This window comes from Acartia tonsa, chromosome 14 (genome assembly GCF_053477335.1).
Source record: "Acartia tonsa isolate MP-2025a chromosome 14, ASM5347733v1, whole genome shotgun sequence".
Classification (NCBI taxonomy): Eukaryota; Metazoa; Arthropoda; class Copepoda; order Calanoida; family Acartiidae; genus Acartia; species Acartia tonsa.
This window is the reverse complement of record NC_137273.1, coordinates 38550157-38574044: the sequence shown is the minus strand read 5'-3', so window position 1 is coordinate 38574044 and position 23888 is coordinate 38550157. Positions and strand designations below refer to the sequence as shown.

Sequence of the window (23888 nt, the reverse complement as noted above, 5' to 3'; positions counted from 1 at the left end):
GGACGGACGGACCAACCCTAAATATTGAAAAGCTTTGCTTATTTTTAAATAAGTACCTATAGATATTTTTATAGATATTTGAAAATAAAAACATATGTTGATTAAAAATTAAAGTAAAAATTTGAAGCATTCATCGTACAGTTCAAGTTTAAAAGAACTATTGGTTAGTACCTATAAGTTATTTATAGACGTTATTTTTAAAAGTGATGCTTTTCTGGAATTTTCTATAACGGTTAGCTCTCTTCGTTAATTAAACAGGTTATAATTGTCCTAACGATTTCCAACTTTGCATGGTGATTTCTGTAGTAGTTAGGTACGACTTTGAAAGCGTAGCAATTCTATAATCATTACCAGAATGCAGAATTTTTATGTGATAAAATTATTCGATTGATTTGATTTTTGGAATACTGATTCCTATTACAACAAAGTATAGTAAGCAAAGCATCTCTATAAAGACGTCCTAAAAAATGTAAGTATGTCCTTGAACAGTATCCTGTATTTAAGCAGTTCTTCAACAAATTTACTTACAATTTTGTTTTTCTCAGTTCTGACACTCTACAAGTGTTAATGTTCGTTTGTCCTACCGTTTCAGAGCTTCACTTTTATGGATGTTATCATCCTTGTTTTCAATCCATTCATATGATGTTAAGACTAATCTAATAACGTTTTACCTTTTTAGGAACCTGAAATAAAGAATAACAAAATCCAAAAAAAGCGTAGCTTTAAAATGTGAAACCCTTTAAATTCGGCAGACGAACACCTTAAAATATGTAGTATATGCTTGTTTGTAAGTTAATTCTTTTAGGTCGTCTATCTTGATTAGAAGCCATAGAATACATTAGGAATTACAGAGTAGCTTAAGAATTCTTAAGTATTTTATCTTGTACTAGTATTATAACGTTACATTACGATATTACATAAAAGATTCATACAAATATGTCATTCTTACTATATTAATATTTTTCAATATTTTCCATTATTGAAGAAATTAGTAGCTTTGCCCCTTGCCTCTAGGGGCTACAACCCAAGGATCTAAATGAATCTTTTCTGTAAAGTCGAACCCAAACGCTCCAAAACCTTCTTTCTCTAAAGATATGTAAGTCAGAGATCATTAAAAGTCTCCAAAGTTGTTAAGTTTACGAATAAGAAACGTTATTACAAAACTTTGGGGACTAATGTAATGAACAATTAAATTGCTAAAGTTTACCATCAAACGCTTTGTTAATATCAAAGTAACATTAATTCAATAAAATTCCGAGAATAACCTAAAAAATATATTAAAATTGGGCGTTCTCCTCAATTTCTCCTCAATATTTTTTCAATTTTTGAAAATTTGTATACACCCCCCCCCCCTTCCTCAACTATTTTAGGTTAAGCAGGCAAGGGGGCCGTGCGCTGCGGCTAGGCAGGCAAGGGTGCCGTGCGCCGCGGCCAGAGTTCATAGTTCTGTCGGGGGTTATACAAATTTTCAAAATTGAAAAAAATATTTCTAAGAGGATATTACCTAAAATTGTCATTTAAAGTATGATGACACGTAAAAACAGCTTTACAAATCAGATAATTGGGAAAGAAAACCCCTAAAACAGAGATGGATTCTTCATTTTTATGACGTCACATGGCTAATTTTTGAGACCCTTTATCCCCCTACTCCATTTTTTAAAATTAATTATAAGGATTATTTCAGATGAAAAGATATTTAAATGTTGGCCTAATAAGCTTATTCACACTTCTCTCCATCCAGTCTTCAGTAGCAGAACATGAAATAGAACATGCAGGTAAGCAGAAGGTCTCCATCCAGTCTTCAATAGCAGAACATGAAATAGAACATGCAGGTAAGCAGCAGGTCACCATCCAGTCTTCAATAGCAGAATATGAAATAGAACATGCAGGTAAGCAGAAGGTCTCCATCCAGTCTTCAATAGCAGAACATGAAATAGAACATGCAGGTAAGCAGCAGGTCTCCATCCAGTCTTCAATAGCAGAATATGAAATAGAACATGCAGGTAAGCAGAAGGTCTCCATCCAGTCTTCAATAGCAGAACATGAAATAGAACATGCAGGTAAGCAGCATGTCTCCATCCAGTCTTTAAAAGCAGAACATGAAATAAAACATGGAGGTAAGCAGCAGGTCTCCATCTAGTCTTCAATAGCAGAAAATGAAATAGAACATGCAGGTAAGCAGCAGACCTCCATCCAGTCTTTAATAGCAGAACATTAAATAGAACATGCAGGTAAGCAGCAGGTCTCCATCCAGTCTTCAATAGCAGAATATGAAATAGAACATGCAGGTAAGCAGCAGGTCTCCATCCAGTCTTCAATAGCAGAGCATGAAATAGAACATGCAGGTAAGCAACAGGTCTCCATCCAGTCTTTAATAGCAGAGCAGGAAATAGAACATGCAGGTAAGCAGCAGGTCTCCATCCAGTCTTAAATAGCAGAACATTAAATAGAACATGCAGGTAAGCATCAGGTCTCCATCCAGTCTTCAATAGCAGAACATGAAATAGAACATGCAGGTAAGCAGCAGGGTTGGGTCCCATACATATTTGACCTGATTCTGGATATCCGTCTCATTTTTAATACTGGATAAATTCCAGATTAACTGATATCCGGCAGATTACCGGATATCTTGGCAGATATTGAAGTAACAAAAAACCCTTTCTTTATAAAATAGTGTTTTATTATTTAAAAAAAGGTTAAAACTTAACAAACTTGTGACTGTTTGTCACACTCTATGTATAGTTATACACACATATTTTGTGAAAAAGGCCCTCTGCTTTCAGGAAAATTAATTTAACTAACATTTTTTCTAAAAATTTATGTTTCAGTGGTCTAAAATAAAAACATATATTTTGATCTAACTAACAATTTAATTGTCTTTTTTAGTAACTTTTCATAGACGATTTTTAGGTAAGTCTAGGAGTTTTGTTTTTACCCTTTTTTTCTGTTGTGCAGCTACTCTATAACAATAGTATTTAAAGACGTCTGTCAATATGTAGGTAAAAAACTCACTTTTTTTCCTTTCACCTCTCTATTCAACTCTCTCCTCTCCTTAGTTACCCCCATAACCAAAGTCATTACCCCAATCTTTTTTCCTGTCCTTCTTATTGCGGTTAAACAGTCCAAAATCTTTCACTATTGATATTTCTTAAATAATTTTGATTTAAACATTGCATCAAGACTACAGATTTTCTTAGTTTATGACGATTACTGTGTGTATAGTTTACAAAATTGCTGCACTTTTTATGATAATAATCTTTCATAAATGTTTTTGTTAACCCTTGTTGGAACCTGAAAAATATCAACACCCCCCCCCCCCCCAATCCTTTAACAATAATGAATAAGATGAAAATTGTTATTAATAGTGCTTGCAAAATCTAAAGCAAATAAGAAATTTTTCAGATGCCAAATTCTTTCTTAATAGTTTATTGTTGCACCTGGCTAATTCCAAAAACGAATTTCAAGATATTTTCTATTTCTTTCATCTGTCTCAAAAAGTTTAAATCAAAGACAACTACCTGTTGGGGATTTTTTTGTCTGCTAGAATATTGATTTCTGCTCTTTTGTAGCGACTTGGCTGAGTTAACATTCCCGACGATATTAGTTTGTTTTGAAGGACCCAATTGAAGTCGGCACAGGGTCGTCGAGAAGAGAACATACAGTTATTTCCCCTCTATTGTTTTACTCTAATGGTTTATACACAAAAAGTACTTTTTGATATTTAAACCAAACCTAACATTTATCTTTTTTCTTGATAATTTTTCCACGAAGTAGAAACCCAGGGCTTCGCGGCAGCCGCAGTCTTAGTTTTTTTAAAAAAAGGAGCCGTCAGTCAAATCGTCGCAAGCAAGTTAAAAATAAACCTTTATATTTTTCATCTATCGGTTGGGCCCCCAGCATCTAGGGGTTCTGTAGGGGAGAGATGAGGCATAAAAATGGCATAAAGCCAACTCATAGCATAAATTTTAAAAAATAGGATGAAACTTACAGAAAGCTTGTCATTTTAGGATAGAATATAGGAAAGGATAATGTTAAGCCGCATCTGAACCGCGCTATTTTCTATGATACAAAACTACAGCCAAACCGCTACTCATTGTTTTTCAAGACCTTTGAGATGCCATTTAGAAACATTTTATTGATATTTAATCTAGCCTTTTCAAATATCATTATATTAGGAAGATAAAGATGTAAAATTAAATGTCGTTTCCATCAAACCCAACCTTTTAATATTTTCCTATTTGTATCAAAACAGAACAATAAGGTACACAAGTAGCCCAGCAAAAACATGACACTAATAAATATTATTCTTATGTAAGAAAGACAGAGTGTTTATTTGTGTTTTTTACAGTCTTATATGGTTATGGAAATTGAGATATCCCAAACAGTTATACCGATATGGCTCTCCTTCATAGTAAAGATTCTCATAGATTTTCATTTCATTTGTGGAGGTATACTAAACTTAGAAGAAAAAAAATAAAAACCCTTTTCCCCAAAAAGGTGTGGGGTTTAATATATTTCCCCCCCCCCCCATCCTTCTCTATACTATATTTTGCCTCTAGAAGCACAGCCGATAGTAAAATATTAAAGTAATGTGAAGAAAAAAACATTTAAGGAACTTTTATTTATTTATACGGACATACTTTGTCAATAAAGTAGCTAAATTCGGATTACAGACTTTTAACAATCTATTGATTTAAAAGGCCACTTCATATGTAAGCAACATTTAGAATTGATATTTACTAAATGTTAGGCTGAGACATTTTAAACATTTTTTTGGGGGGAGGAAAAAATCTTCTTATTAACTAACTACAATGTTTTTCTCTATAAATTAATCTTTAATTGGCGGAAAAGATGGTGTCAAATATTTGTTAAGGTACAATATCCATTCTCTATTGGAAAATGTAATTACTTTTTTATATGTTCTACCTTATATCCCTGTAATACAATTATTAAAACTCTATCTCTTTGTTTCCCATATTTTCACGACCGTATGTACTCTTGAATGGTGGAATAAAAAGACACCGTTTGTTTATCTAATGTATTTTTTTGCATATCTAGACGGTTTTGTTTTAAATTTTTATAATAGAAGTTTTTTATTTATATTTAGTTTGAAATTATTTGTTTGGTCGTTCTTAACGGCCTATTTGTAAAGAAAACGGTTTTTAATTTAAAAAACAAAATTTAATATTATTTTATTTATAGGTGAAAAAATCTATCCTCGAATTGGTCGTGCTTCAGACTTGATCATGTATCCCAGGTTTGTAAATGGTCATTTGAATTTTAATTGCCGATTATGTACACAGTTTCCTCGGTGATTCCTCATCCTATCACAATATTTACTACTAGCTCTAAAAAAGCTTTAAACTTCCAAACTTTAAAATTTTGATTTTTAAAAAAGTTTGAAGTTTTTTTAGCTAGTAGTAAATATTGAGATAGGATGAGGAAACACCGAGGAAACTGTGTACACAATCGGCAATTAAAATTCAAATGACCTTGTGAGTTATAGTAGTAGCGCAGCTACTCTTTAGCTTTTTATATATCTGTTCGTCTGTAAATTTATACATTGATAAATCTAAAATGGTGCCTTCATTTAACTCCCCCCCCCCCCACCTCTCTTTTGAAGAGAAACTATGATTTATGGCTTATGAAGGCTCTAACTCTGCGGGGCTCGTCTAGCCTTTACTTAAACCAACCCTAACCTAAATTAATTATCAAAAAATATTATTTTTTCTCTCTCATTTTTTGATTTTATTTTAACTTTAAGTGAAATTACCTCATACTGTATTTTAAAGTAAACTTTATTTATTTATAGAATTGGAAAAAGGTTTAGCAGTTCCATGGTGGGTGTTCCTAGTCATCGGAGTCCCGCTGCCGGGGACCTACCCTACCACCATAGCAGCCCCTACACCAACATACATAGTAGCAGAAACTATAATTCTATTCCCGAGCCTAATTCATTTATGGCGAGTTTAGGCAAGGATTAGTTAAATAATTTGTAACCCCTAAAAGTTTTTGAAAGATAAAAGACAATGTTCTACCAATAAATATAAAGGGATAGGGCAATGGCCGATAAATTGATGTACATCCCCAATGATGATACAAAAAGTTATCCCTTCTGTAGATTTCTATTACTGGTTGAAACGACTGACAACTCAACTTAATAAATCGACCAATCTAAATTTACTGAAGGTTCCAAATTTGATAATCCAAGAAATTAGAAAACATTATTATAAACTTTGGGGACTAGTTTAATAATCAGCCCATTGTCCCCTCCCTCTCTGTAATAAATCTCTTTTTCTTATAATAATACTCGGATAGGAAAATGGAAAATGTATAACAATGCGATTTTTAACCATTTAATATGGTATCTATAAAAAGTAGAACTTCTTATGATATAGATTGGAAGGATTAATATGTCTGATCGACTTTTTAGAGTATCAAATCTCCAATAAAAAATAATTAATCCTTGATCCAGGAGGTTTAGAGCAGGACTCCCAACAGCATTACATGCGACCTCCCACCCTCCATGAAAGATTTCCCGCGCTTTTAACAACAGATCAAGTTCCCGTACCAGATCATGATAGGCACGGTTGCCATTTTAGAGATTTACTAGTAGCAGTTGATTTTGAGTCGAATCAATCCTGAAATAAGTAGCAGGATGTCTATCGTTTGTTCTAAAAGTTCTCGATAACCGCTGAACCGATATGGCTCTCTTAGGTATGTAGCTTCTCATATATCCAGAGAAGATTTATAACTATTTTGGGTGAGGGTACCCCAACCCTTCAAAGAGAAATCACTCCTTAAAAAAATCAAAACAGCAAAATCTTTTTTACTTTGCTTTTTAAAACTGAAGAGGCATCTAAATCATGTAAATCGACATATAGACATACTGGTAACGATTATAGAGCTGCCGTGCTTTTCAATTTAACTTAGCTTTTTAAAAACGGCAACCCTGAATCATTAGATTACCCGTAGCAGATGAAAATGTGGAGAAACTTATTGCCCAGTTCTCTAATACCCATGACAAAGATCTTATGCTGCAGAAAATAAAGGTTAGCTCAACCATTTCATTGTGGGAACCTCTTTTCTAGTATAGCTTGAAAACTGCCGATTAATATACGCTAGATTAAAACTGGTTCGTATCACCTAAGACATCAGAAACGGCTAGACTAATCGTTCAATAATTATCAGGGAAGTTTTATGTATTTTCAGGGTAGATTATGGCTATTTGCAGGGTGTGGGGGGGGGGGGGAGGTATAGCTGCGGGAAAAAAATAAACCTAATGCCTAAACACCCTGTTACTTTTGTTTAAGGAAGATTGCTATTTTGTATACAAAGTAGCTTGGTGTCTGTCTGTCTGTCCGTCTGTCTGAAGCTTAAGATCTTGGTAACCACTGAACCGTCCGTCCGTCTGTCTGTCCGTCCCTTAAGATCTCGGTAACCACTGAACCAGTTAGATTTTACTCTTCAAGGAATGTACCTACTGGTGCTTTACTGGTTTTAGGCTATTTTCTTGGTGGATGGGACACCCACAACCCCCCCAAAAACAAAAAAAATACCCCACTATTTTTTTCTAGACAATTCATTTAAGATTAATACAAAATCAATGGTCGTAGCACCAGAAGTACTTAATATTTTTTTAATTTACCTCTTGGAGCAAATCCCCTAGAGGCTAGGGGCTAGTTATGTATATATTTAAAAATTTTGAATTCAGGATTATTTTGGCTCTAAGTCAGCCAATGGCGCTAATGACAATGGATCAAGTACCCCTGTTACAGCAACTAAGCTTATGAACTTCTTGAAAATTCAACTCAGGCAAATTGAAAATAAATAATTTAAACCTAAAATCTAATAAAAGTAAGTAGTACGATGTCTATCGGTTAGTCTGAAGCTCCTAACTGCTTAACCAATGAAGATATACTTTTCAAGAAATATACATAGTGATGGGATGGTTTTTAGCTATTTGCTTTGGCTATGGAACATCCCTCTCAAAAACAATGATGGCTATATCTTGTTATGATGCTTTTTAGACTTCTCATTAGGTAATGAATTTATTATTACCTGGATCTTACACCAGATTATCATGGACTCTAAAGTCTAATGAATTGAAACTCAGACAGGGAAAAAATAGCAATACCCCTCCATTAATACCTTTACTCCATCCCCTTCTCTCCTACTGTATGAACGAACTGACTAATAAGTGATATCCATGTAAGCCACCTAAATTGATGACAATTTTTCCCCTGTTATAATATCCACGTATATTCTACATCCATATGCATTGAGTGGGTTTGCTGATATTCGTTTGCAGTTCTGATTATTAAGGCTTCGCTTTTATGAATGTTGTCATCTTTGTTAATTACTAGAAAACAAGAATGACAACATTCATAAAAGCGAAGCTCTGAAACGGTAGGACAAACGGACATTAACACTTGTAGAGTGTCAGAACTGAATAATCATAATTTATATTAATAAGAGTCAATGCAAAATTGTGAGTAAATTTGTTGAAAAACTTCTTGATACAGGATAATATTTATGGACATAATTACATTTTTAGGACTTGGTTATAGAGTTGCTTTGCTTATAATATTGTACATTGTTGTCCTAGGAATTATTATACCAAAAAATCAGAACAATCGGATGACTAGATAACATAAAAAATTGTTGTTAGAAAAGTAAAAAATCAACATGTTTAAAATGTACGTACTGAATTTTGGTAACGATTATAGAGTTGCTATGCTTTTTAAATCGTACCTAACTACTACAGAGATCACCATGCAAATTTTGAAATCGATAGGACAATTTTAACGTGCCTAAATGAACGAAAAAAGCTATCCGTCACGGACGTACGGACAGACCGACCCTTATTATAGAAAAGCATCACTTTTAAAAATAATTTTTTTTATTTTCAATGAATAAAAAAAATTAGGGAAGCAACAAAAACTGAAGAAATGTTGAAGAAGAAGATGCAAATTCTTAAAGAATGCTCAGGTTTATATATTTATTTGTTATTGGTCTGTCTGTAATTCATATCAATGAACATACAATTTTTACACAAATATACAATAAATATAGCTGGACAAAGTGTCTCACAAATCAGCCATGTGACGTCATAAAAATGCGGGATTATAAATTTTTGTACTAGGGGTTTTCTTTTCCACTTCTTCTCTCATCTCAATCATTTGTATGACCTTACATGGCTGATTTTTGAGACACTTTGTAAAGTTACATATCTTCCTCTCTCTCCCTCTCTTTCTAATTATATGCATATTTTTGTAAGTCTTTGTCTTTCACATAAAATTAGAACCTAGTAAAAGTGTCTGACTTTGATTATGAAGTAAAAAAATTAGCCAATGAGGGGCCACTATAAATCTTACCATTGGTCAATTAAAGTGTATACTGGCCTCTCATTGGCCAATGTTTTACGTCATAATCAGAGTCAGACACTTTTTTAATAGGTTCATAAAATTATTCCTCTCACTTCCTTATGTGTATTTTACCGTTTAAAAATGGATTTATTATTACTTGGATCTTACACCAGATTTTCATGTTCTATAAAAAAGTGAACTCTGCAGCGGGCTAAAATAATGAACTCCCCTATTCCCCGTCTTTAATGCAAGGGGAAATTGAAACCTAAATTGACGACAATTTTCCTCCTGTCATAATATCCACGTATATTCTGCATCCATTCGTTCAAAGAATATTTTATTTCGATTATCGAATAAAATTTAAGATTTAATGCTTCGCTACTTTTGGATATAATTGTCCTTATTATATATTGTGTCTGTCGGTGGGAAATGCGCGTATGTTGTACATTTTGCTTGATATCTGTAAGTGACAAAACTAAGAAACAGGGGGGGGGGGGGGGTTAAATGGAATGGTCTGAATTTAATAATTAAATAATTATTTATCTTTTTTAGAAGAAGACTTTCCCGGTGCTGGTGCATTAGCTGGAGCATTATGTCTTATTAGAGCTAATAATCTGCAAAATTAAGGTAGATAGATGGATAGACAGACAGATAGATATATAGATAGACATTAGCTGGAGCTTTGTGTCTTATTAAATCTTATAATCTTCAAAATTAAGGTAGATAGGTAAATGGATAGATAGATAGATAGACATTAGCTAGAGCTTTGTTTCTTATTAGAGCTTATAATCTGCAAAATTAAGGTAGATAGATAGATAGACAGACAGATAGATATATAGATAGACATTAGCTTGATCATTATGTCTTATTAGAGCGTATAATCTGCAAAATTAAGGTAGATTATAAAATGGATAGATAGATAGAGCTTTGTGTCTTATAAGAAATTATAATCTACAAAATTAAGGTAGATATATAGATAGACAGACAGATAGATAAATAGATGGACATTAACTGGAGTAATATGTCTTTTTAGAGCTTATAATCTGCAAAATTAAGGTAGATACATATACAGCATGACCCTCGAAAAAGTATTTTTAAGCATCTGCAGCCTATATTTCTCAATAAAATATTAAAAGATTCATATGTACTTGTTCTCTATAATTTTCTACATCAAAGGATATCAAAATATTTTTTTTACATCAATTAACAGCCGAGATTTTTAAAGCCAAAGTTTGGAAAAAGTGCTTGAGAAACTGGATATTGCTAAATATTTCTTAGTTTTTTTATTAGTATATTACTTTTTATCAACCAGTTAAAAAACAAATAAGAAAGAAGAGCAAGTTCACAATTAATATATTTTTTATTGCATTTAAAAACGTTACTTTTACATATAAAAAACTACTTTTCAAATTTTACTGAATACATTTTTCTTATAACCATTTTCCCTTAAATCTTATAATATCTCCCACTTATTAATATGACCTTAAATAAACCCCTCCCCAATTTATGCTCATTACCAGAAGGATTAGCGCAACCTTTACCAATAAATTCACGCCCACTTATCAAATTAATCTAAGACACATAAAAATCATTTAAATTATTAAATGTTTAATAAAAGTTTGTAGCTGTAACTTTTTGGTTTTTTAACTTATTTTGATAAAATAAAAAGTGTTTGATTTCTGTTTATGTAAACTTTCAATTTGCTACTATTTTTTATAGGTTTTCTTTCTGTAAGGGTGTTTTTGCAATTTACACTAATCTAAAAATGCCTTTTAGAGCAAGTGAAAAAAGTGCTTTCAGCATGAAATAAATTTCTTAGAAACATCTTTATATAAGTTTTATAAAAAGTATTGAAATTATGAGGAAAACACGTCATTTCACTTTAAAAAAATATTTTCCTTGAAAAGTTACTTTTTCCTCAGCCACTTTTTCAAAACTTTGGCTCAAAAAATCTCAGCTGTTAATTGATGTAAAAAAAATTTTTTTATATCTACTTATGTGGAAATCTACAGAGAACAAGAACATATACATTTTTTGATAATTCATTGAGAAATATGGGCTGCAGATGCTTAAAAATACTTTTTCGAGGGTCATGCTGTAGTTGAATATACAGATAGATAGAGCCATTAGCTGGAGGTTTGTGTTTTATTAGAGTTTATAATCGCAAAATTAAGGTAGATAGATATAGAGAGGGACAGATAGATAGGCAGTTGATGAACAAAATTAGATAACAATTATTGGTTAAAAAGTTTAGACACAGCCTATATGAACCAACCAATCTAATTTTAATAAAAGTACCCAATGTTTTAACTCAGCTATTGAGAGAGCTGGACTATATAATTTTGGGAACTATTATAATTTATTTTACAATCCATTTTTATCTTCACTTTTTAGATATTTCTGTATTTAGATCATCTATCAAACGCTTTGCTGATATCAAAAGTACATAAATTATCACAATGCACAAAGTAAAGGATTTTATAGTACTTTAAATTAAGACGACATTTTATAAATGCTTTATGGAAGCGCACGTACATGGGTATTTTTTGGGAGTATGTTCGTTTATATATTAGAAAACAATTCCCGAATGTTAAACTTGTTCTATCGATGACAAACTGAGCAAGGTTATTCTTGTAACAATTTAAAAAGCGTCCTTAAAAAGGAACATGAATTTAAACTGTTATGCAACAAATTTAATTACAACTTTATTCAGACATTTAAAATTTGCTTTTTCAGTTTTGACATTCTACAAGTGTTAATTTTAGTTTGTCCTAACATTTCGGAGCTTCGCTTTTATGGATATTGTCATCCTTGTTTATGTTAGTGTTATTGCTGCATTACTTATGGATTCAAAAGAAATCATTCAAATTAAAATATATCATTTTTAGATATTTACGTGAATTGGATATGAAAACCACAGAAAATCAACGAAAATAAGAAATCATCGAATCATTTTAAAATCATAGAAAATTTCAAAGAGGCTGTTTAAATAAAAAATAAAAAATGATATTTTGATATATTTTTATTTAGATAAACATCAATAATTAAAAATATTATTATTATATTATAAATTTTTTTGTCTTTTAATAATTTTGATTTTTAATTTCATCTAGATTTTCAATATGAAAAAAAATAATGTTACTATTTGAGAAGACTGTTAATAATACATATTAATCTCTTGGTTTCATAAGAATTTTGCTACAGACAGACCTTTTGGAACAAAATGATTTTGAAACTTGTAGATTACTAGTTTTTTTATTTGTTTTAAGGCTGGCTTTTTATGTTGTATTAGCTAGTAGTAAAGGATAAAATTGTTGGTTAAAAACTTTTAAAAGTGCCATCAAATTTTACACAAGGAAAGGTAATAGCACCTTAGGACAAACTTTCCAATTTTTCTGCAAATCAACAAGAGCCTAACAGATATTCTTCGGGTGCAATAGCCCTCTCCTTATTATTATGCTTATTTATAAAACTATGCCTTAGTGTCAGGGCTCGGCAGCCGCGACTAAGCCTCAAATTTAAACCGGTTTTTGTGCTTTGAATTTTTTTTTAAAAGAGGGATTGCCATATTCGGGTCAGGTTAAGACTTCCAGCTGATTTTTAATATTGTAAAAGGTTGATTTCCCTGTGTCTTACACGCGGCTGCCGAGCCCTGATAAGTGTTAATAAAATAAATTATATTAATATTTATATATGCTTTCTAAATGATAATAAATGTAGCTAAATAACACATATATTTTATATGAAGATGCTGTAAGTATTGGTGCAAAAATGGGGACGAATTTCAAATTGATTTGACGGGCTGGTCTTTTTACGTCAGAAGTAAAGGGAAAACCCCATCTCTTTTCTAGGGGGTTTCTTCCCCCCTTCCCTTTTCTTTCCCTACACTTGTAACGTAAAAAATCAGCCCCGTCAAATCAATTTGAAATATGTCCTCATTTTTGCACCAATACTTACAGCATCATATATGAATAAAAAGAGAGTTACTTTTTTCGCGTAATATCTGTAAAGTTGTGTGTCAAATGCACTTGTTAAGTCAAACTATTCTTAATTATAACCATTTCATATATTTATATATACATTTGGTCATAATTAAGAATAGGTTGACTTAATAAGCGAATTTGATATAACCGTTTACATACAACTTTACAACAAAATACGCGAAAAAATAATTCTTTTTGTATTTTATAATTATAAATCACTGTCAATGGAATATCTTATTAAAATATTAAATAAATACATGTTTCAAGCTAAAAAGAATATCTCATTATTCTTAAAAGATTTATTTTTTTTTATATTAAAGTGAGGCTTAGCTGCAAAAAGGGAAGTTTATGTTAGTTTTTAATATTTTTTTCTTTATTAAGATATGCACTTTTTGTTTGACTAATAAAAGAATAACAGATGAAAGACTGATTAGTTTATGAGTTTTTTTTGGAGTTTTTTTACGGCAGGTTTGTACTTTATTAAAGGTTAATTTTATGGGATTAGACAATAGACGATGAATAAATCTTCAACCCAAAATGTAAAATCCAATTTCTGGCTAAAATGATAGCTAGGGAATACTTTTATATTAATTTTGAAGGGTTCAAGTTCATTTAGTGGGTTTATAAAAGTCAAAACTTAGCTTTTGGTAACACCGGATCCAGTAATATTAACACTAATGTCGACCAGAAGTGTGCAGAAAGGGAGTGTAGAGGGGTGTGTATACCACCCTGGCAAAATTAAAGGCGGTGGATTCACCCCCGTAGGGCTCTACTCCTCTCTTGATGTCTTTATACAACCCCCCCCCCCCTCTAGATTTTGGTTGAAAAGGATTGTGAATGTCGATATTTATGTTATGCAATATCAATGCAATACAATGCAGATTTAATATGAATTAGAATGTTTGAATTGTCAGTACTCTAGAGAATCTCTTCTAGAGGTATTGTCCAATCCACAGCAGGATGTCAAGAACCATTTCATACCTCCACTAAAATATAGGGATCATGGAAAGAAAACGAAGTAGCGGGTTTTGTCGTATTTTTTTAACAGTAGCTTTTGATAGGTTTGTTTAGGTTTGGTTAGGTATATGTTAATGATTTGGGAATAGAACCCGAAGGGTTAGAGCCCAAGGCAGAGGATAGAAATTGGAGAAATGCTGTACTGTGAAATGACAAATACCGCTACTTTGTTTTCTTTCCATGATAACATGATGTCAGTCTTAGTGCCTGACTGTACTGAAGTATCTTGCTGACCGCTGAACCAATATGGTTCTTAGTTTAAATGAAGCTTCCTATAGTTCCTGGAAAGGTTTCCAACAATTTTTGAGAAGAGTACCTTCACCCAACCCAAATAAATCACAAATAAAAAAAATCCCAGATAACATTACCGATAGGCCAACAGACAACAAATATTTTGAAAGTTGATATAATTTTTTTTAAATGCAACTGTAATTTTTAAATTTTCCCTTTCAATCGACACGTGTGATAACTTTTTTTACCTTCGTTGATTTTCATTTTCTTCTTCCCTTGGATTCAGCGGGTTTGGTGCTATGTAATCTTAAATAAATGTAAAATAGAAAATCAAATAAGACGACCTAAAGATTAATTGCTATAGATAGTTGTAACAATGGCGGAATGATTGCATACATAATTTTATTTTGGCGATGGCCACAAATTATATCGGATCCTAGAAAAAAACGAAGTAGTAGGTTTCGTTTTATTTTCACAGTAGCTTTTCTTCTATTTCTAGCACCTGCGGGGGGCTCTATTCCTACTGGAAAATCATTAACATTTCCTAACCTAACCTAAAATACCCTATCAAAAGCAACTGTGAAAATACGATGAAACCAAATACTTTGTTTTCTTTACATGATCCAATTATCTTGTTTAAGAATTTGACTGGAATATATAAGTATTCAAATTTTTCGTCTGTTGATAATACATATTGCGAACAGTTTGGAAAGAGAGAGAGAGAGGGGGGGGATAGGCTGTTTATTACACTAGTCCTCAAAGTTTTATAATAACGTTTCCTTATTCGTTGCCTTAACAACTTTGGGGGCCATAGTTAAGTTTGATTGGTTCATTCATTAAGTTGAATGTTAAAACGTTTTAACCACCAATAATTATGTTCAGAAGGAGTTTTGTGTATCATCATTAGGAATGTAAATCAATTTACCGGCCATTGTCTTATCCCTTTAGATCCCTGACAGTTGGGACTGCTTCCGACTGTAGATTTTTAAACGGATATTTGACATGATATATAGCGGTGATATCAGGCTACAGATAGTAGGTGATTTAGGTTATGGGTGCTGCTTACTTCAACAACAAAAAAAAGAGAATAAGAATACAGCTACGGCTAATTACTAAAAAAACACAAAATCTATTGTTACCTATTTCTCTTAAGGCCATCATATCAATTGTTTCGACTCCATCTTCCTATAAATAATATTAAAACTTAAGAACCTAATTATCATCGAAAAATTTAAACGACGGATTATGTCAGTAGGGGTTTATTGACATACCAAAAAATGTGTTTTTATTTTGTTTTTATCTTAGTATTGATGCTTCATTGCTACCTTAGAATTTTTTAATTGATAAGACAATGAACAATGAAAAGCTTGGTATTACCTGGCTTGCTTCTTCAATATCATTTTGAGAACGAAGCTGCGTTATTCGCCGGTTCACCATCATTGCCATAGTACTTTTTCTTTTATTTTTAACTGAAATCATATTAAGGGATTCGAACTAGTGGCTTTGAGTATATATTTTTCAAATATCTATTTATATTTTGAGACAAAACAATAAAGAAGTGTTACTAATAGTCCTATGAATTACTATTTCAAAAATACGCTTCATAATTACTTCAATTAGAAATTTGTTTGAAAAAACAACACAAAAACTTGCTTCTAAAATATGCCTCATTGTAGAAGGAATTATCATGCAGGGTTCATAATTCATAGAAATTTTAACATGCCTAAATCAACGAACAGAACAACCAGTTTACGGAGTATCCTAATGAATATCTTTAATTATAGAGTATCTTCACTTCTAAGAAAGTTTAATGGCAAGGCTTTCCTTTCTTATAGAACTAAATGAGTGACATACTAACATTTATTATTGAGTAGCTTCGCTACTAATAAACTTTCCTTTCTTGCAGTACACAATGTAATATATATTAGGTTAATTTATGGATTAGACGGTGTACATACAGTTTAGCACAATATTGTAGTAGCGCAGCTACTATAATATCTAAATATATTTTACGGTTCGTTTGACAGTCAACTTAATTACAATGCCCCTAGCATCTTTTTGGCTCTGTATCCGAAGGAATAGAGATTAAAGAGTAGAAAATAACTTAAATCTTCCCAAGAACGATTTAGGAATCGAAAAGTGAACTTGACAGAATAATTAGGTATATCATGCAATAAATTGGTGTGAAAATAGGTGCAAAACATCATCTTTGATATAACTTTATATAATTTAAATAGAGTTGCTACACTTTAAGAATCACAAAATATGCAAATATAAGAGCTTAATATTTCGGATTGACGGCCAGACATAACTGCACTAAATATAGATAATAGGGTTGGGCGGTCTATCCAGTCGGATACCGGATATTGAAACTACATGGCAGTATAACCTTTTACAAAAATCCGAAAACAGTAAAAGTGTCTAACTATGACGTCAGAAAACCAATTAACCAATAAGAAGCCAGTATTCACTGTGGTAAAATATATAGCGGCCTCTCATTGGTTAATTGTTATTTTTTTCTGACGTCATAGTTCGACACTTTTACTGTTTTCCAAAAATCCCTGTTAACAAACAGTCACAAGCTTTATTTCTTTCTTAAACTCTTGGTACTATATAGCAATAAGTAAGTAACACTTGATATTACACATCTTATTCTAATAACGAAATTAATTCGGAAAAAAATCACGAAACTTATATGTGTTTTTCAGCTGTCGTTTGGGGGCAACACATCATAAAATTGACGACCTCTCCATTTGCCCCCCAAATATTATTTTAGATTCATTTCATTCGTTGGTTATACCTTATACCTGAATATTACATATTGCTTAGAAGTAGGATTAATTTAATAGTTACTTAATTTTAAAGTTTTAACCTTTTTTTATATGATAAAACACCATTTTATGAGGAAAACTTTTAAGCTACTTCAACATCCGGTTATCTGGCCGAATATCCGGCAAAATATGTATCCGGCCCAGCCCAAATAATAAGCCTAACAAAGAAAAAAAGAGGAAATTTTGCTGGTGTATTTAAACACAATATAAAACATTATTTCATGCTAATATTGCTAGCAAACCAATTATAAAACCATTTCACCAACAATCAAAAATATATATTTACAGGGTGGTTCAAAAAAAAGGAGAGAAGGGCATTGGAGTGTAAATTATAATGGTTCTCAAAGTTTTATAATAAAACATTTTTATTCGAAGGGAGGGAGGGGAAATTTTGTTGAATTTTCAGTGGTTTGGTTTGAACTTAGTGTACTTACTTTTTAATCAATAATTTTATTTTCCAGAAGGGGTAATTTTGTATATAATCATTTAGAATGTAAATCAATTTATCGTCCATTTAAATCCATGCTTTTTATTAAGAATAAAAAAAATACTTTAGAGTATTATATGCCTTAATCATATAAAAAAGTTGATCACTTTTCTTTATCATTTAACTATTATGTAACATGTGAGTTCATTTTAACTAATATGAATACATACAGGATTCATAAAAAAAAATAATATAAAAAAGACTTTAAGAGAATTTACAGTATAATTTTATAAAATTAGACTATTAAAAAAAATTTATTTGCATATTTTTACAATTAATGTATTTAAAATATTGTCATATTTTATATTAATATATTGGTTATAATTAATTGATGTTTTAAGATTAAGACTTTTATTAAATCACCCTGTAATATATGTAATAATATAAAGTGGATTATTATAAAATACAACTATATGTACCTATAAAGGTAATGTATACTTTATTACTGAAACTAAATATTTTACAAACAAGGATTAATATTTTCCCTATCAACATTTTGAGGTATTATTGTTTTTTTTATTTAGTATATAAAAATGGACTAATTGGTACAAAAATTACCATTTTGAAATTAAGTAAGGTAACACTCAATAGACAACCAACTCTTTAATTGCACAGCCATTGTCTAAAGGCCCTGACTGTGCATGGCAATGAGTTGCGCGTGTTTTGGGCCAATGCATTCTCCCTACTGTAACAATTAATGTCTTCCACCAGACAAAGCAGCAGTAGAAGTCATTTTTAACATCTTTGGTTATGACGTGGTGATTAGCCAAGATTCGATTCTAACACTGACAAGATCCGCTCTTGATGGGCGACGCGACGTCAAAGTGAATAACTGATATCTATCTATCAAAGATTTAGTGAGAACCAAATTTGCATAAAGATACTTTATTAAGAAAAGTCAAAATTATAAAATTATGGAATTGCAAATAGAAAAATATAAATTAAAAAACCTATTAAATATTTTTACTATAACAACAGAATAAAGTAATACTTGCAAAAGAAATTTGTACGTTATAAGGTGGCTTCGCTAGGAATATATTTAAAGGTAATACATGTTGATACAAAATAGCTAAAAAATTAAAATGATTCAATTGGATTTATAAGCTTTTTTTATAATGACTATAAATTTTTAAAAATAAAAATTGTACAGTTTTTTTACTAAATAATAGAAATAAAATGTTTCTTTTCAATCTATGTTAAGATCAGCTGTTTACTCAAAAGTAATTTTTCGCCAATGGATAGGGTTGGTTTTTTTTTATTTCTTTTGGGAGGATAGTTGGATCCTCCCCCAAAATAGCCATAAACCTACTCAGGACCAATGAGAAGCTTCACAGTAAAGGACAACCATATCAGTACATCGGTTAGCGAGAACTTTTGGTAAGACAGAAAGACATCCTGTTACTTTATTATGAGGTATAATCCTTATTAAGGATAGACTTAGAAGGTACACCAACAAATGTCCTAATGCGACAAACCTTCTAATGCGAAAAACGTTCTAATGCGACAAACCTCCTAAAGGACAAACGTCCTAATGTGACAAACCTCATAAGTAAAACCTCATAAAAAAATTTTAATTTTAAAATCTTCCAAATTTTTTTTAAAAATCTTCCAAAAAATATGTACTAACAGAGAAACAATGCAAAAATCCAATCCAATATGGCAATAAAACACACAGGGACGAAATTCAAAACCAAAATTATTTCTTGAACAACTTTGCCCACAGGGTGAAATTTTAAAATCCATCCGACAGTTTTCCCAAAGTCTGTGTTGGCTACCCAACAGTATGGTTTCGAACCTGATACAACCTTGTATTACAAAAATGGACCATTACACCTAATAAATGTGATTTCACTCGAAAATTTTGTTAGGAGGTTTTACTTAAGAGATGTCGCAATAGGAGGGTTGTCGCATTAGTACGTTTGTCGCATTTTAAGTTTAGGACGTTTGTCGGTGTACCAACTTAGAAACCATTGAAATTACACATTTACAGAAAGCTTCTATTTTTTTACAGGGTTTATATGGGTATATGGTTTATTATTACTTGCAACTAAATAATGGCAAACTTGGTGTGTTTCCAATTCCGCGTAGTTTTTCATGTTATCAAAAAGGTGATATAACATATAACAAGAATGACAATATCCATAAAAGCAAAGCTCTGAAAGGGCAGGACAAACGGACATTAAAACTTATAGTGTCAGATATGAATAAGCAGAATGTTAATAACAAAATGTAAGTTTATTTGTTGGATAACTTCTTAAATATAGAATAATGTTTAGGGACATACTAACATTTTAGGACTTGATTATAGAGATGCTTCACTTATATCATTGTAACTTGTGGTAATAGGAATCAGTATTCCAAAAATCCGATGAATTGTATAATTATAAATTACGAAAAAAATTTTGTCAAAAAATAACATTTTGAATTTAAACTTTCTGGTAACGATTATAAGTTGCTACACTTCCTAAATCATACCTAATTAATATATGAATCACCCTACAAAGTTTAAAATTGAACGAAAAGATTGACGCGCGGACTTACCGACTCTAATTAAAGAAAAGCTTTGCTTTTGAAAATTACTTTGTGTTTATGATGAGAGTAAAGCAAAAAGGTAGATGAATTTTATCCTGTTGTAATAATATTTGATTCTGGTGATTTTATAATGTGATACAATTACGGAAGTGAATGCACTCTGGTAAACTTTAATCATACAATAATTACAGTTTGGAGCGCGTTACTAAATCTTACTACGTAGAAACACAAAATCAGGCATCTAAATGATGATTCACAAAATAACAACATCTTTAGATTAAAATTAGTAGCTAAAATGTTTGAAATTTAAATAATCAACCAATCAAAATTTCCTAAGTCACCTAGGTTTTTAGGCCAAAGAGTAAAAAAACGTTATAATAAAAATATATACATATACAAACCTATTGGCATTGCCCCTGACCATTAGGGACAAAGTTTATGTTGGAATGTTGGATAAAAATGATCCACTAAAGCATCGTCAATATACATATTAATTGTGGGTTGGGGTATGCATTTTTTAGCGGGAAAACAGCTTAAAACCTACACAGGGCCAGTAATATACTCCATGAAAAACAAAATATACCGAGATCTAAATGGACAGACAATTAACTTACGAACAGACAAACGGCAGTAGCTACATATATTTGTACAACAAATTGATGCATTTTATAGTAATTTAAGTGTATATGAAAAAGTACATTTTCAATTATAGGTAAATTATTTATTTCATGCTATTTGCTTTAAAAAAACATGAAATTCTCTTTATTTCATTAAGTTAAGCAAATATATTGATTATAGGTGTAAATTAATGTTAATTTTACATTTTTAAAATTACATTTTAATTCAGGTATTTTTTACTCAGCAATGATTAATACATCCATGAATAGCAAAGCTAAAATGATATAAAACAAGGATGACAACATCCATAAAAGCGAAGCTCTGAAATGATATGACAGACGAACATTAACTTTTGTTGAGTGTCAGAACAAAATATACAAAATATGAAAATATAAGGTTTGACAAAATTATACATAAATTTGTTGCAAAACTTCTTAAATACAGAATTCTGTTTAAGGACATACTGACATTTTTAATACTTGATTATAGAGATGCTTCGCTCATAATATTGTACCTTATTGTAATAGGAATCAGTATTAAAAAAATCAGATCTATCGGATGATTTTATCACATAAAAAATTGTTATTAAAAAAGTATAAAAATTAACATGTTTAAAATGGACGTACGGACATTTTGGTAACGTTTATAGAGTTGCTACGCTTTCTAAATCGTACCTAACTACTACAGGAATCACCATGCAAAGTTTGAAATCAATAGGATAATTCTAACATGCTTAAATTAACGAATAAAAGCTAACTATCTCGGACAGACTGACGTACGGACGGACGGACGTACGGACGGACGGACGTACGGACCGACCCTAATTATAGAAAAGCTTCGCTTTTAAAAAAAACAGATAAAGAATAATAGTACGTTAAAGAAAAGATTACCAAAACAGGTCTTGAAAATTTTACAAGAAAGGCATTTTTTAAAAGTACACATAAAAATATCAATATTTATTGATAAGCAATATTTGACATACTGACAAATATGCTTTACAGTAATGGATTTATTATACTTGGATTTTATACCATGTGAATAAAGTGAAACTTATAGCTTGCTAAAATAACGATTCTCAATCCACCGCCTCTACCCCATCCCCTCTACTCCGACTACAATAAACGAACTGACCAATAAAGTATCCCCATGTAAGTAACCTAAATTGAAAAATTAAAGCTGTATTTATCTAAAAGCAGATGAGTAAACACATTTCATGTATTTAATCTAAATATTCTAAGTTAATTACATATACTTATCTTTAATAACAAGGGAAAAATTACATTTACCCAATAGAAATTTGATATTACATAGTAGACAATCAAAAGTAAAAGAAATTTCAGGACAAAAATTAGCATCTCTAATAACAGATGAATTTATGTTTCCCCACTATGAAGAAAAAAAAGATAGAAAATTGATTAGCTTTGCTTTAGAATTTATACATACTATAACACTGATAGCAAAAATACATTTATTTAAAGTAAAGTCATAAATAAAATATCAAAAATATTAAAATATTTAAAGTTTTTCTAATTGATTTTTTGAATCGAAAGTAAAACAACTATTTTAAATTTTGTCATGCAATAAAATAGCAAATACATAAATAAGTCGGGGATCTATAGAGGTAAGACAATGACCGATAAATTGATGTACATCCGTAATGATAATATGCAAAATTAATCTTCCTGTAGATTACAATTTGTTGCTAAAACGTTTGGACACTCAACTAAATTAATCAACCAATCAAAATTCAATATAAAATCCCCAAGGTTAGTAAGCTAGCAAATAAGAAAATGTATTATAAGACTTTGAGGACTAGTTTAGTAAACACTAATGTACCCTCCCTCCCAGTAAATAAGTATATACATAGAATAATAACATTAAGCTAAACAATTATGTGTGAACAAAACAGCAAAAGTAGGGAAAATTATTTTATGTTGCTATTAATAGAAACCAAAATATAATTGTAGTTGATAATGTAGCTTACACTTCAATTAATTTATTTTAGTTAATTCTTTTGTAATTTATTTTTGATGCCTTGAATCTAATAAAAGCTAACACTCCAATTGAATTCTTTTGTTCAAAAAGTATTTTAAACATGATAAAAGAATTAAATTTGTAAGTTAATTAAAAGTAGAAACATTGTCTTCTTAGTCATTCTTAAATTTTCAAATTGAAACTAACTGGCCATATATCCGGCAATATTCTTTTATAGTAAACAACAAAAATCTCTGTTAGCAAACAGTCATAAGTATTATTTGTTACTCTTTTTTGCTACTCAATATTTGGCCAGATAATGGTAACCGGTATTAATAATCAGCCAGATTTCCTGTATCTGGCCAAATATGAATGCAGCCTAATCCAACTAAATGGACAAAAGCAATAGCTTATTATTAGTCTTTTTAAAATTGATTTTAAGTTTTCTAGGAAATTAAGAAAAATATGTGCTGCACTTCTAAACATTAAATTGAATGGCAATACATGAAATAATGAAAACATTGTTCAAGAGACAAAATAGTAAGCTAGTCATTGCTTTGTATAAAATTTCAATTTGAAAGCAATTAAATTCAAATCTTATTTTGATTATGTTTTGAAAAAACTAAACAATTGAAATAATATTTGACTAAATTTTTTTTTATAAAAATAAATAAAAATAGCAGTTTGGGGCAATTGGTGAAAAAAAATTAAGAACCCCATGCAAGGGACAAACAACACATTGAGTACATATCTGAATCTTGAAGATTAAGGAGTGATACCCTAGCTGCAAAATGTTCAGAGTCTATCACCCTTTTACTTTGGCAAAGCAGATTTGACTTTCTTGATG

At 30.9% G+C, this 23888-nt stretch overlaps 1 protein-coding gene and 1 long non-coding RNA gene across 2 annotated transcripts; both read left to right on the top strand.

Annotated features, from left to right (window-relative positions):
* The first annotated feature begins 1684 nt into the window (after nucleotides 1–1684).
* On the top strand, nucleotides 1685–7834 carry LOC145305459 (uncharacterized). The gene is made up of 8 exons (XM_080147076.1): nucleotides 1685–2060; nucleotides 2451–2516; nucleotides 2887–2910; nucleotides 5203–5257; nucleotides 5813–5973; nucleotides 6476–6584; nucleotides 6965–7052; nucleotides 7715–7834. Exons 1-8 carry the CDS (start codon nucleotides 1685–1687, stop codon nucleotides 7832–7834), a joined length of 999 nt encoding a protein of 332 aa, XP_080003202.1.
* A 1088-nt stretch (nucleotides 7835–8922) lies between these two features.
* On the top strand, nucleotides 8923–12524 carry LOC145305244 (uncharacterized). The gene is made up of 3 exons (XR_013874549.1): nucleotides 8923–8991; nucleotides 9921–9995; nucleotides 12257–12524. It is a non-coding gene; the product is annotated as an uncharacterized LOC145305244 (long non-coding RNA).
* The last annotated feature ends 11364 nt before the right edge of the window (nucleotides 12525–23888 follow it).